The sequence below is a fragment of the Salvia splendens genome, chromosome 3, assembly GCF_004379255.2.
Source record: "Salvia splendens isolate huo1 chromosome 3, SspV2, whole genome shotgun sequence".
NCBI classification, from domain to species: Eukaryota; Viridiplantae; Streptophyta; class Magnoliopsida; order Lamiales; family Lamiaceae; genus Salvia; species Salvia splendens.
In genome coordinates this window covers 4950171-4964246 of record NC_056034.1, presented here as the reverse complement: position 1 = coordinate 4964246, position 14076 = coordinate 4950171, and the positions used below count along the sequence as shown (strand labels likewise).

Genomic DNA, 14076 nt, shown 5'->3' with positions numbered 1-14076 from the left:
CCATCGAGTGTTTGCTTTGGTATGTTATTTTCCACTTTTTTCTTCTTTGGTTCTAATATAATCTCATCCACCAAACTTTGTTATATATAGAAAGGGGGAGTGTTATCACCCTTGATTATCAAGTAATATCAATTATCATTGAACCTTTTGATATTCAAATTGTGAACGAAAGACCTCACTAAATTGAGTGCTTGCATCTAATAAATTGTGATAATTAGCTCTCTATATCGGTCACGATTCAAAAATTCAAGATTGATATTGATGTCATTGTCTCACTGATTCCTCCTTAATTTAAATTCGTCCAAAGATTAAACAAAAAGAAATACCACTAAAAAGTAAGATTATTTTATTTGTTCAATCTTATATAAATATTACTTCATTTGTCTTACAAAACCGTTTACTTTTGTTATTTCGGTCTCTTTCCAAAAAAAATTACTACTACTTTTAGTTCATATTCATTTTCAACAATTTTTTTATTTCTAATGAGGTGATGGATCAAATTCTCAACTAATAATTATATTTCAATAATTTTTTCTTTCTATATCTCTTCTATTAAGTACTCCTACCAACTTTTCACATTACAACTTATGATATATCTAAAAATTTTATTTTTATAGAATACATGGATTATACCAGTAGGACTATCATTTTTATATATCCACTTTCTCCGGTGGTTAGTTCAAAAAGGGCCACTCCATAATTGGGTGTTTGGGATGACTTTAGTTAAGTGAAGACTTGTGATAAAATATCGAGGTCACCTCCAGAGTCAAGACTACAAGTAGGTACCAACTGATTATCCACCACAACTTGGCTTCTTAATAAATCTGATATTTCCAATCTAGATTGCTCACACTTTCGACACCAAATTTTTTGCGCTGCCAATTGATAACAGGATGGAATGTTATAGGTTTTAGTTAGAATTTTGATCAATATAACTATGTAGATGACAATATTCAAATTCTACTATTTAGTCTCACTCGATTCACACTAAATTATGTTCATATATTGGATGATACTCGCTCCGTCCCATAAAAGATGTCTCACTTTCCCTTTTAGTTTGTCCCACTAAAGATGTCACATTTCTATTTATGAAAAAAGTTCTCTCTCGCATTAATATAAATATTATATCTTCTCTCTCCACTTAACACACAAAATAAAACCTCCTAAAATCTCGTGTCGTCCAACAAGTGTGACATCTTTTGTAGGATGGAGAGAATAGAATATTGATTGATAATGAAAATAATAACTAGTTCCATGTTATGATTTCATTGTCGAATGTCGAACTAAAAAATACACCACTAGTATTACATTACTTTTTAGTAGTATTAACCAAAAATTTAATTCACAATTTAAATTATTTGGTAATTTTCTGTTAATCTGTTATTCATGGTTCAACTTTAAATTGAATTTGAGATAATTAGTTCACTAATTTAAATAATTTTTTACTAGTATATTAATTTAGTTTATAATAAGACAAATATAAATTGTTATTAACACAATTTTTCGTCGTCTAATAGTCATAAAAATTGGTAATGGATACATTCTCATTATTCAACATTAATGACGATTCAATTATTAGAAATTAGGATGTTGAAAAAAATAATATCAACGTGGGAGCAGTTATAAAAATATAAAAATATTGAGAATTGATGAGTCCGGTATAATATTAAACGGTAAAAACAATAGAAAACGAATGAAATTCCTTAAATGGGAGTTTAGGCAGAAGCCGTCATATACATTCCATCATCAATCATCATATCCCACTTGCGAGCATTGTTGCATTTTATCACCGAACAGCTGCACATGTCGTTATACAATTCCAGCCAATCCAAATTATTTAGAAAAGTATTATTTATATAATTTATTTTCAGAAAGATATTTAACAATGCAGCCATCATCCTCGACAAAACACTGTGTACTTATCTTTTAATTTCCTGTGGAATAAAATCGCAAGGCTTGATCATATTTATATATTTAAGCTCCCCATTTCATTTATTCCAAACTTATTTTCTCAGAAAATGACAGCCTCGAACGCATCATCGCGCATGCTGGAGCTGATCCGCCAGCACCTCCTCGAAGACGCGGACTCGTTCTTCGACAACGTGACTACACTCTGTTTCTCAGAAATCGAGTCTCCTTCATCCGGGTCGGATCTCAAATCTCCGGTTGCCCAGGATGATTTGCAGATAATTAAGGAGGAGGAGGAGGAGGAGGTGAAAGGTGAAGTGAAATACAGTGCGGGGAGGCGGTACAGGGGAGTGAGGAGGAGGCCGTGGGGGAAGTATGCGGCGGAGATAAGGGATCCGACGAAGAAAGGGAGCCGGGTTTGGCTGGGGACGTATGATACCGATGTGGATGCAGCAAGGGCATATGACTCTGCTGCTTTCAAAATGAGGGGCAGAAAGGCTATTTTGAATTTTCCGTTTGACGCCGGGAAAACGTCTCTGCCCTCCAACGCCGGCCGGAAAAAGGATACCAACAACTGATACTAATTAACTGCTAGTATTTGGAAAATTATGTACTACTACTACTACTACAATACTTGTGTGTGAGATGCTAGTACTACTATTTTGTATGGTGAAAGTTTTACAGTTTTGAATAGTGGAGGAGTAGTTCAATGTAGACGACAAATCTCCCACCCAAACTTAAATTCTATGCATCTTCATTTAATTATCATTCAGACTTACCATTATATTGGCTTGTCCCATTATAAATGTCCTCACGTACAAAAATTTGAAGCCAGTTTATATAAAACGTGATTTTAGTACTCTTATACATGTTGAGTACGTGTATGCCACTAATAATGACACTTAGAGAGTACATATTAACATATATATATATATATATATATATAGGGTCATGATCTATGGCAAACACTTCTTAACCATATAACTAGAGAACAAATAATAGCCACAAGATCAAAAAAATCAAGGGCTAGTATTAATTTTTGAATTTAATGAGATATTAGTTCCCTCAATCACAAATTTACTCCACAATAATAAGGCAGGGGTATAATGGTCATTGCACATCCAAAATTAGATTACATCATTGGCATTTGAAAAAGAAACCGCATTCTTCTCTTCTCCTCCTCTTCCTTCTTCTGCAAAATAGTTCTCAGCTCTCCTACCGCCGATTCGTCCGATTGAAGAGGAATTCGATTGGAAATTATCAATATTTTCGCGATTCAAGTGACTCTCTTTCCCCGACGAAGGAATCTGCATCGGTGTCTCCAATCATCACTCTTCCAGCGGCCAACAACACCGCCACCGTCAACAAGGCGGCGGCGGTGTCACGCCCGCCCACCCCAGGGGTGTTACAAACGAGACGATCGTGACCAAGGGACAAACATTTAAGAATAGCATTTAAGGATAACAGTTCATAAGAAAGACTCAATTAGCTTAAAAGAATAATATATATCAGAGTGTATGATACACAGAGTGCAAACTCGACTTTAGCTCCAAACAAATGGGAAAAGCTCGAATAAAATCAGAGTGTCTTTTCAACAATCAGCAACTCGAGATAAAATTATCTCAACAATACTTGGCGGAAGCATTCGAGAGTAGAATACTATTATGTATGAAGACATAATATATTCAGAAAGTTTTATTTACAATCTTCTTCACTTTCATGCTCAACACCCACCGCGCTCGTCACCGCTCAACCTGCACATAGAGAAAACACATGCAGGGCTGAGTACTTGGTGTACTCAGTGGACACGTGCCAAAATATATTTTATAAAAATAGATTTTGTCAAGCCACTCCTTGAGTGAACTCGGGATTTTAGGAAAAGTCCGAGAACACTAAACATTTTTCTTTTCCTTTTTCAAAAGCGATCTTTCGATCTATTTTCCTGGAACATATGCCGTATCTGACAAACCCGATTTCACTATCTCTTGTTCATTCATCAGTCCATTCATCATTCATCTTTCCTTTCATCATTCATCATATCTTAACATTCAAGTGCCTGGGAAGTGGTTACCTCCCACGGTCACCCATCAATCCATTCCATTCAAGTGCCGGGGAAGTGGTTACCTCCCACGGTCACCCATCAATCCATTCCATTCATCATTCATCGTTCCTTTCATCATTCATCATATCTTAACATTCAAGTGCCTGGGAAGTGGTTACCTCCCACGGTCACCCATCAATCCATTTCATTCATCGTTGCAGTCAGATAGGCATAGTTCCAAAACAAAATATGGCTTGACATAACCTTTTCAACTTTATTTTTCTGTAAGACCGTTTTTTTTTTTTACATAACTCATCTTTCTTTCATCAAAAGAAGCACATATAACCTTCAAAACTTCAAAACTTCATCTCTTTTTTTTTCGTCGTAAACGTATTTGGATCAAAACTCATTTCTATCGGTCAAAGCCGAACTCAAGAATCAACGCAGGCTACACTTCATAAGCAATCGTAAAGCAACACATAACATCATATAATAACACCAAGCAAATAGCACTTTTCATAATACTTCACGTTAATTAGCAAGCTCGCACTTAACATCATATAATAAATAGAAAGCACATAAAACAATTCTCATAACCACTTTATAGTAAACTAAAAACCTTCATAAAAACATTTTAGTTCGAAAGCTCACATAAATATACTTTTCGTAAAAAAAACTGTAACTTTAACAGAAAGCCCACCTCGTTTGCTTAAACCATTCAATATCCATTTAAGGCAACCCTCGTTCCTTGTGCTCACGTACACACAATAATCCTTGCCAACATCACAACATAAGTCAGCCTTCCATAAACCCATTTTTTTCTATGCATGTCCTATCGTTCCTCTCTCATCGTTTTTCTCAATTTACCCAACCCAATGTTCAACACAAGAGGGAAAAACACACACTAACATATTTCAAAGTGCAACACCTAACCACACCAATAAACACACTCCTTAGATATACATGCATCATATAACACCATATATCTTGAAAATAAGCACTATTTTATTAAGGCATAAAACTGGCAGAACTGCGCGACCGTTTTGTAAAAATCACTAAAAATCCATCCGACCTCATATGAAGCTCAAATTTGGTCACAACACAGTAGACACATTCAAGTTCACCCAGTTAAAATTTCACACCGAAATCGTGTCATTTGGTCAGTCAAAACATTTATGCAACTCTCTGATCGGAACATAAAATTCTAGCAGCACTGCGCAGTTCATTTGAAAAATTCACCGTAAATTCATACGATGTCCAATAAGGCTGAAATTTTCACAAAACTCAGAAGACACTCCAAATTTTCATCTAGTTCAAGAATCAAATCGATCGGAGGTCATTTGGTCGGTCAAACAGATTTCGAAACATTCTGGCCGAGAACACATGTTACTGGCAGAATTGCGCAGTCGACTTCAAACATTTTTCAAAAATACATTTTTCGACAAAAAGGGCTGAAATTTATACGAGACACAGAAATCACCTTGAAATTTACTCAGTAAAATTTTCGTATCAAAATTCGACCGTTTGGTCAGTAAAATACACGTCGGAATCCACTGTCCGAACACCACAAATTTCATACTCAAAATTTCGAAATTTGAGTTTCTTCCACAATCATCCAAACAAAATTTTCTCATGCTTATAACACACAATCATGCTTGATAAGACTCTCTTAACATGTTTGCACATAAACTTAGATCATTTACCAAGGATTCAAATCAAACTTCACACAACTTAATCAACAATAGCATAACTATCAAAGTTCTCAAGCAAACTCACTTTCCCACCGATTAACTTTGCGATCTATGATTCCTACACCCTCTATATGCATGTAGGATTCAAGAATAAAGTTTCAATGAAGGAGATGAGAAGGAAATCTTAGTTATACCTTCTTGAATCAAGAAAACGAACGGTAGAAACAAACGTTGACACGATTCGTCCCTCTCCCTTCACTGCTGCCGCCGCTGCCACGAATCCGCCGTCGCGGATCCGCCGCCATCGGCTTCTCCTCTCTCTTCTCTCTCTCGGATTCTCGATTGCGAAAGAAAAGAAATGAAATGAAATGAAAGGAGGTTGTATTTATAGAAAATATTTTCATAAAAGACAAAAATTCACGTCTTTTCGTTTCGATGTGACGCGTAATTAATGCGGCGTTGAAAAACGTGCCTGATGTGACGTGGTTCTTATCCACTTGGAAAACGTGCCTGATGTGACGCGGTTCTTATCCAACTTTTCGTCTCGATTTGTTGTCGAAAGTGTATTTGATACGTGGTCTATTCTTTCGTGTAGGTATCATTTTGGGCTCGTAACAATTGGGTTTCAAATTGGGCTAGGAAGAATAATTGTTTGGCCTCAAAAGTGAAATACTTCTTCGACAAAAGAAACAAGGTCGAAAAAATTTTCAAGTGCACAAACGACAGTCCTTTCAAGAACTCAATAAAAAGGTAGAAAAAGTCGGGGTGTTACAATCTACCCATCTTAACAAAAATTTCGTCCCGAAATTTGCTTACGTCATTCGAAAAGCTCAACCTCACCCTTTCCTCCAAGCCTAGTATCAAGAACTCGAAAATTGATCAAGCAGTCTTACTTGGATATGAACTGATTTCAAAATCGTAGCAACACTGTTGAAAGTGTCTTAATCAGAAAGGTTGCAGAATTAATCAAGAAAACAAGAACAACACTTCTAGTTCGACTCTTTTAGATCTCATCACCAACTTGTAGAAATTGGTTTGAAAAAAATAAGGCAGGGTCTAAGTTTCATTGATCTTGATCATGTTCATTCTGGGAATTAAGGTTTCAGATGAACTCATAAAGGTTAAGACTTTACTTCTGACGAGAGCTCGAAAGAATATGAGATTGCCTTGAAAACAGGATGAAACTGAATCAGGTCTCAAATTCCATAGTAGGCTGCCAAATAAGATATTTCAATTGTCAAATCAAATTTGCAAAATTTTGGCATCAATGAATGATGGTTCCAACATGTCATGACATGAGATGATCAATCGTGGGAGGATTTAGAAGCATAGACAAATATCATGAGGTAGCACTGATCATGATTCGACGACATCATGTTACTGAATAATGATGTCACATCAATGGATTCACAGGGTTGCAACCAACGTGAAGTGAACTTTTTAGAAAGATCGGCTAGATCAACCACGTTAAGGAAAAAGAGACACAATAGCCTTAACTTGGTGTTGCAGAAAGAAAATCATGGAGCATGAAACAATATATGTAGTGAAACTGAGCTAAAAATTTCACTTCTGCAAGGAAGAACTTGTCGCATGCATAGTTACGAAATAAAAAGGTGTACAAAAGTTTCAAGAAGAATATTCCCTCATTTGAAGAAACATGTTTGGGAATGAGATCGTACTGAAGGTCATAACTACAAACAACTTTAGAAATGAAGTTCAAAGGCGGAAGTTCATAAAGTCAAAATATTTTCCTTACGAAAGATGAATCAAAGAGGACTACTAATCAAGATGTCCAAAGTTACAAAGACAAGCACAAATTTTCAAGAACTGAAAAATGAGTCATGACTTGACATAGGAAAAAGAAATAATGAGCATTACTTGCAAGGTTTGAGTCAAACAGGGTCTTAAATTGACAAGGCTCCCTGTTAATCGAAAGAATGTAGAAAGAATTTCTTAGGATCCAAGTAAGTACTGCTGATTAAAATTTTCATTCTAGTTACGAGGGTCACACTCCCTCGCTCGTCTTTCTGAGGCCAAAATGGTAACATCGTTTTAAGAAACATTTTAATCATAAGTCGTATCTTCATAATATTCTTTGCACGTGATAACCGTCATTCTTTTAAAACGTTGTAGTTATTCTCGCGCTCTCAACATGCTATAACGGTCGTTTTTGTTGCATCGCCACCTTTGGCCGAAGATCGGATTTATCTTATTAGATCGCAGGTATGATCTCTACCTCCATTGTAGGATTACATCATTTCGCATCTCTTCTTGCCTCGAACGTTTTCTCGTTTGGAACATCTCTTCAATTTGCACTTCTTCTTTTCTTAAACTCTTTATCATATGCTATGTCTTTTCGCATTCTCCTTGTTCTTGTCATTCAGGGAAAAACAATACTGAATTTGTAATCATTCGATAAAGTTCGAGTTCACACCACATATTTCCATTTGTCCTATCACTCGGAAAAGTGATATTGCAGTTGTCAACAACTAAATTCGATATCATTCAATCTAACATATTTCTTAGGCACTCTAGGTTCACAACACATTTTAACATCTCATATCTCAACAACTTAGTATAACACACACAACACTTTCACATCCCAAAGCAAAACACTTTCACACTTCACATTTACATTCAAAACTTTAGAAACAAAAATTTTCCTTTACACTTTCACACTTTCCTTAAAAAATTTACAATCTTAATTTCAATTTTAAAGTAAAAGTTTTGACTCAAAACTCAAAACATACTTGAACATCAACTTTCATCTTTCATGTAAAAACAAACAATCAATCGTTCCTCTTCACAACTCGCTTTTTTTTTTTTTTTAAACATCAGCAATTACTCTTCTCAACTTGAAATCGATCCCTCATGGAAAGAATCTACTTCCTCGTTCTTATAAAATTTTCTCCTCTTTCCTTCTCAAAAATTTTCTCGTCGTCCTTTCTCCGAAACTTTCTCATAAAAATTTTCAAATAAAAAAAAAATATACCTCTTTCTTGGTTGAGCGTGGCGAAGCGGGATGTTGAGCCTTCCAAATTTAACCTTATTTTAGTCTAGCGAATCGAATCTAGACTAAGACTGAAAAAGACTATCGGGTCCAGAGCGGAAAGAAAAATTGCTCTGATACCATTCTGTCACGCCCGCCCACCCCAGGGGTGTTACAAACGAGGCGATCGTGACCAAGGGACAAACATTTAAGAATAGCATTTAAGAATAACAGTTCATAAGAAAGACTCAATTAGCTTAAAAGAATAATATATATCAGAGTGTATGATACACAGAGTGCAAACTCGACTTTAGCTCCAAACAAATGGGAAAAGCTCGAATAAAATCAGAGTGTCTTTTCAACAATCAGCAACTCGAGATAAAATTATCTCAACAATACTTGGCGGAAGCATTCGAGAGTAGAATACTATTATGTATGAAGACATAATATATTCAGAAAGTTTTATTTACAATCTTCTTCACTTTCATGCTCAACACACACCGCGCTCGTCACCGCTCAACCTGCACATAGAGAAAACACATGCAGGGCTGAGTACTTGGTGTACTCAGTGGACACGTGCCAAAATATATTTTATAAAAATAGATTTTGTCAAGCCACTCCTTGAGTGAACTCGGGATTTTAGGAAAAGTCCGAGAACACTAAACATTTTTCTTTTCCTTTTTCAAAAGCGATCTTTCGATCTATTTTCCTGGAACATATGCCGTATCTGACAAACCCGATTTCACTATCTCTTGTTCATTCATCAGTCCATTCATCATTCATCTTTCCTTTCATCATTCATCATATCTTAACATTCAAGTGCCTGGGAAGTGGTTACCTCCCACGGTCACCCATCAATCCATTCCATTCAAGTGGCGGGGAAGTGGTTACCTCCCACGGTCACCCATCAATCCATTCCATTCATCATTCATCGTTCCTTTCATCATTCATCATATCTTAACATTCAAGTGCCTGGGAAGTGGTTACCTCCCACGGTCACCCATCAATCCATTTCATTCATCGTTGCAGTCAGATAGGCATAGTTCCAAAACAAAATATGGCTTGACATAACCTTTTCAACTTTATTTTTCTGTAAGACCGTTTTTTTTTTTTTTACATAACTCATCTTTCTTTCATCAAAAGAAGCACATATAACCTTCAAAACTTCAAAACTTCATCTCTTTTTTTTTCGTCGTAAACGTATTTGGATCAAAACTCATTTCTATCGGTCAAAGCCGAACTCAAGAATCAACGCAGGCTACACTTCATAAGCAATCGTAAAGCAACACATAACATCATATAATAACACCAAGCAAATAGCACTTTTCATAATACTTCACGTTAATTAGCAAGCTCGCACTTAACATCATATAATAAATAGAAAGCACATAAAACAATTCTCATAACCACTTTATAGTAAACTAAAAACCTTCATAAAAACATTTTAGTTCGAAAGCTCACATAAATATACTTTTCGTAAAAAAAACTGTAACTTTAACAGAAAGCCCACCTCGTTTGCTTAAACCATTCAATATCCATTTAAGGCAACCCTCGTTCCTTGTGCTCACGTACACACAATAATCCTTGCCAACATCACAACATAAGTCAGCCTTCCATAAACCCATTTTTTTCTATGCATGTCCTATCGTTCCTCTCTCATCGTTTTTCTCAATTTACCCAACCCAATGTTCAACACAAGAGGGAAAAACACACCATAACATATTTCAAAGTGCAACACCTAACCACACCAATAAACACACTCCTTAGATATACATGCATCATATAACACCATATATCTTGAAAATAAGCACTATTTTATTAAGGCATAAAACTGGCAGAACTGCGCGACCGTTTTGTAAAAATCACTAAAAATCCATCCGACCTCATATGAAGCTCAAATTTGGTCACAACACAGTAGACACATTCAAGTTCACCCAGTTAAAATTTCACACCGAAATCGTGTCATTTGGTCAGTCAAAACATTTATGCAACTCTCTGATCGGAACATAAAATTCTAGCAGCACTGCGCAGTTCATTTGAAAAATTCACCGTAAATTCATACGATGTCCAATAAGACTGAAATTTTCACAAAACTCAGAAGACACTCCAAATTTTCATCTAGTTCAAGAATCAAATCGATCGGTGGTCATTTGGTCGGTCAAACAGATTTCGAAACATTCTGGCCGAGAACACATGTTACTGGCAGAATTGCGCAGTCGACTTCAAACATTTTTCAAAAATACATTTTTCGACAAAAAGGGCTGAAATTTATACGAGACACAGAAATCACCTTGAAATTTACTCAGTAAAATTTTCGTATCAAAATTCGACCGTTTGGTCAGTAAAATACACGTCGGAATCCACTGTCCGAACACCACAAATTTCATACTCAAAATTTCGAAATTTGAGTTTCTTCCACAATCATCCAAACAAAATTTTCTCATGCTTATAACACACAATCATGCTTGATAAGACTCTCTTAACATGTTTGCACATAAACTTAGATCATTTACCAAGGATTCAAATCAAACTTCACACAACTTAATCAACAATAGCATAACTATCAAAGTTCTCAAGCAAACTCACTTTCCCACCGATTAACTTTGCGATCTATGATTCCTACACCCTCTATATGCATGTAGGATTCAAGAATAAAGTTTCAATGAAGGAGATGAGAAGGAAATCTTAGTTATACCTTCTTGAATCAAGAAAACGAACGGTAGAAACAAACGTTGACACGATTCGTCCCTCTCCCTTCACTGCTGCCGCCGCTGCCACGAATCCGCCGTCGCGGATCCGCCGCCATCGGCTTCTCCTCTCTCTTCTCTCTCTCGGATTCTCGATTGCGAAAGAAAAGAAATGAAATGAAATGAAAGGAGGTTGTATTTATAGAAAATATTTTCATAAAAGACAAAAATTCACGTCTTTTCGTTTCGATGTGACGCGTAATTAATGCGGCGTTGAAAAACGTGCCTGATGTGACGTGGTTCTTATCCACTTGGAAAACGTGCCTGATGTGACGCGGTTCTTATCCAACTTTTCGTCTCGATTTGTTGTCGAAAGTGTATTTGATACGTGGTCTATTCTTTCGTGTAGGTATCATTTTGGGCTCGTAACAATTGGGTTTCAAATTGGGCTAGGAAGAATAATTGTTTGGCCTCAAAAGTGAAATACTTCTTCGACAAAAGAAACAAGGTCGAAAAAATTTTCAAGTGCACAAACGACAGTCCTTTCAAGAACTCAATAAAAAGGTAGAAAAAGTCGGGGTGTTACAGGCGGCGCTCCGGAAGGAGCTCATCGCGGTGATCAAGGAGAAGAAGGAGGCGATGGCCAAGGGCGGGCCGCTCTACGACATCTTGTCGCACATGATCGTGGCATCTGACCCCGAGCGGGAACACACAGATCTATGATATAATTTAGCCTGCATTTCCCAATTTATCTTCTGTTTTTCTTAGTTTTGATTTCCTTTAATTAGGGAATTAACATTAGGTGATAAGCTATCGTTGCAATTTTTATGATGGGATGTAGTGTAGTATTTGAATTTTGTGAGATTTTAGCTATGCATTTCAGATGTAGCCCCTTTCTGTTTCTTCTTGCTCTGATCTAATTATAATATCAATGTTGAATTGTCCCAAAAATAATCATGCTAAGAGTGAAGAGTGAAGTAAAATCATGCTAAGAGTGATGTGTTTTGTAAACAAGAGTGAAGTAAAATCAGAACAAGAGTGATGTGTTTTGTGAACAAGAGTGAAGTAAAATCAGAACAAGAGTGAAGTGAAATCAGAGCAAGAGTGATGTGTTTTGTGAACAAGAGTGAAGTGAAATCAGAACAAGAGTGATGTGTTTTGTGAACAAGAGTGAAGTAAAATCAGAACAAGAGTGATGTTTTGTAAACAAGAGTGAAGTAAAATCAGAACAAGAGTGATGTGTTTTGTGAACAAGAGTGAAGTAAAATCAGAACAAGAGTGATGTTTTGTAAACAAGAGTGAAGTAAAATCAGAACAAGAGTGATGTGTTTTGTGAACAAGAGTGAAGTAAAATCAGAACAAGAGTGAAGTGAAATCAGAACAAGAGTGATGTGTTTTGTGAACAAGAGTGAAGTGAAATCAGAACAAGAGTGATGTGTTTTGTGAACAAGAGTGAAGTGAAATCAGAACAAGAGTGATGTGTTTTGTGAACAAGAGTGAAGTAAAATCAGAACAAGAGTGAAGTGAAATCAGAACAAGAGTGATGTGTTTTTGTGAACAAGAGTGAAGTGAAATCAGAACAAGAGTGATGTGTTTTTGTGAACAAGAGTGAAGTGAAATCAGAACAAGAGTGATGTGTTTTGTGAACAAGAGTGAAGTAAAATCAGAACAAGAGTGATGTGTTTTGTGAACAACAGTGAAGTAAAATCAGAACAAGAGTGATGTTTTGTAAACAAGAGTGAAGTAAAATCAGAACAAGAGTGATGTGTTTTGTGAACAAGAGTGAAGTAAAATCAGAACAAGAGTGAAGTGAAATCAGAACAAGAGTGATGTGTTTTGTGAACAAGAGTGAAGTAAAATCAGAACAAGAGTGATGTGTTTTTGTGAACAAGAGTGAAGTGAAATCAGAACAAGAGTGATGTGTTTTGTGAACAAGAGTGAAGTGAAATCAGAACAAGAGTGATGTGTTTTGTGAACAAGAGTGAAGTAAAATCAGAACAAGAGTGATGTTTTGTAAACAAGAGTGAAGTAAAATCACAAGATACATCAGTAACATTAAACGTAGACGGAAACTAACTATATCGAAGACGAATCTTAGAGCCTACAGCCACCGCGCCCCGCTCTTGTTCCGAAACTCCGCTTCTCTTCTACGGCAGCTCATCGTTGCGTCTCCTTACACGCCGACGCTGATTCCGGTGAGTCCGACGTAGAGGTAGGTTTTGATTTGGGGTTTGTTCAGCATTGGCGCGACGATTGAATCCGCCAACAGCCCCTCCGCCCCGATCGCCTTTGCCAGCTCCCCCACCGCCGCTAGTATCCTCTCCGGCGCCACCCCCAGCTCAGAATTACGATTTGGAAGAAGAAAGGATCGCAGATTTGGAAGATTTCGCGTAATTTGATCGCATGTTTTAATTCAGAAAGTAATTTCCAAAAATACCCTCAGCATATTTTATTTTATTAAAATTAATAATATTTGTTCCATTAAGATGTGTGGCTGAGATTTATTCTCTAGTTATACACTTAAGATTAGTTATACATTGATCACTACCCTATATATATATTCCCAAATCCACAAAGAGACAGCAGTATGCAAGGGGCTGAACAAGTGTCATCGCGGTGGGGCTAATGCAACACACGGCAGCCACACAGAGGGGAAGCAGATGACAATGTTCATATCATTACACAACAAGATAATAGTGTCATGGGTAGGGTGAGATGAATAAATGTAAGATATAACAGGTCATTGGGTTAAATTTGACC

At 36.5% G+C, this 14076-nt stretch overlaps 1 protein-coding gene across 1 annotated transcript; it reads left to right on the top strand.

Moving 5' to 3' along the window:
• The first annotated feature begins 1877 nt into the window (after window positions 1–1877).
• Window positions 1878–2676, top strand: LOC121793816 (ethylene-responsive transcription factor ERF106-like). Its single transcript, XM_042191856.1, has one exon. It carries the CDS (start codon window positions 2019–2021, stop codon window positions 2484–2486), a length of 468 nt encoding a protein of 155 aa, XP_042047790.1. The 5' UTR covers window positions 1878–2018; the 3' UTR covers window positions 2487–2676.
• The last annotated feature ends 11400 nt before the right edge of the window (window positions 2677–14076 follow it).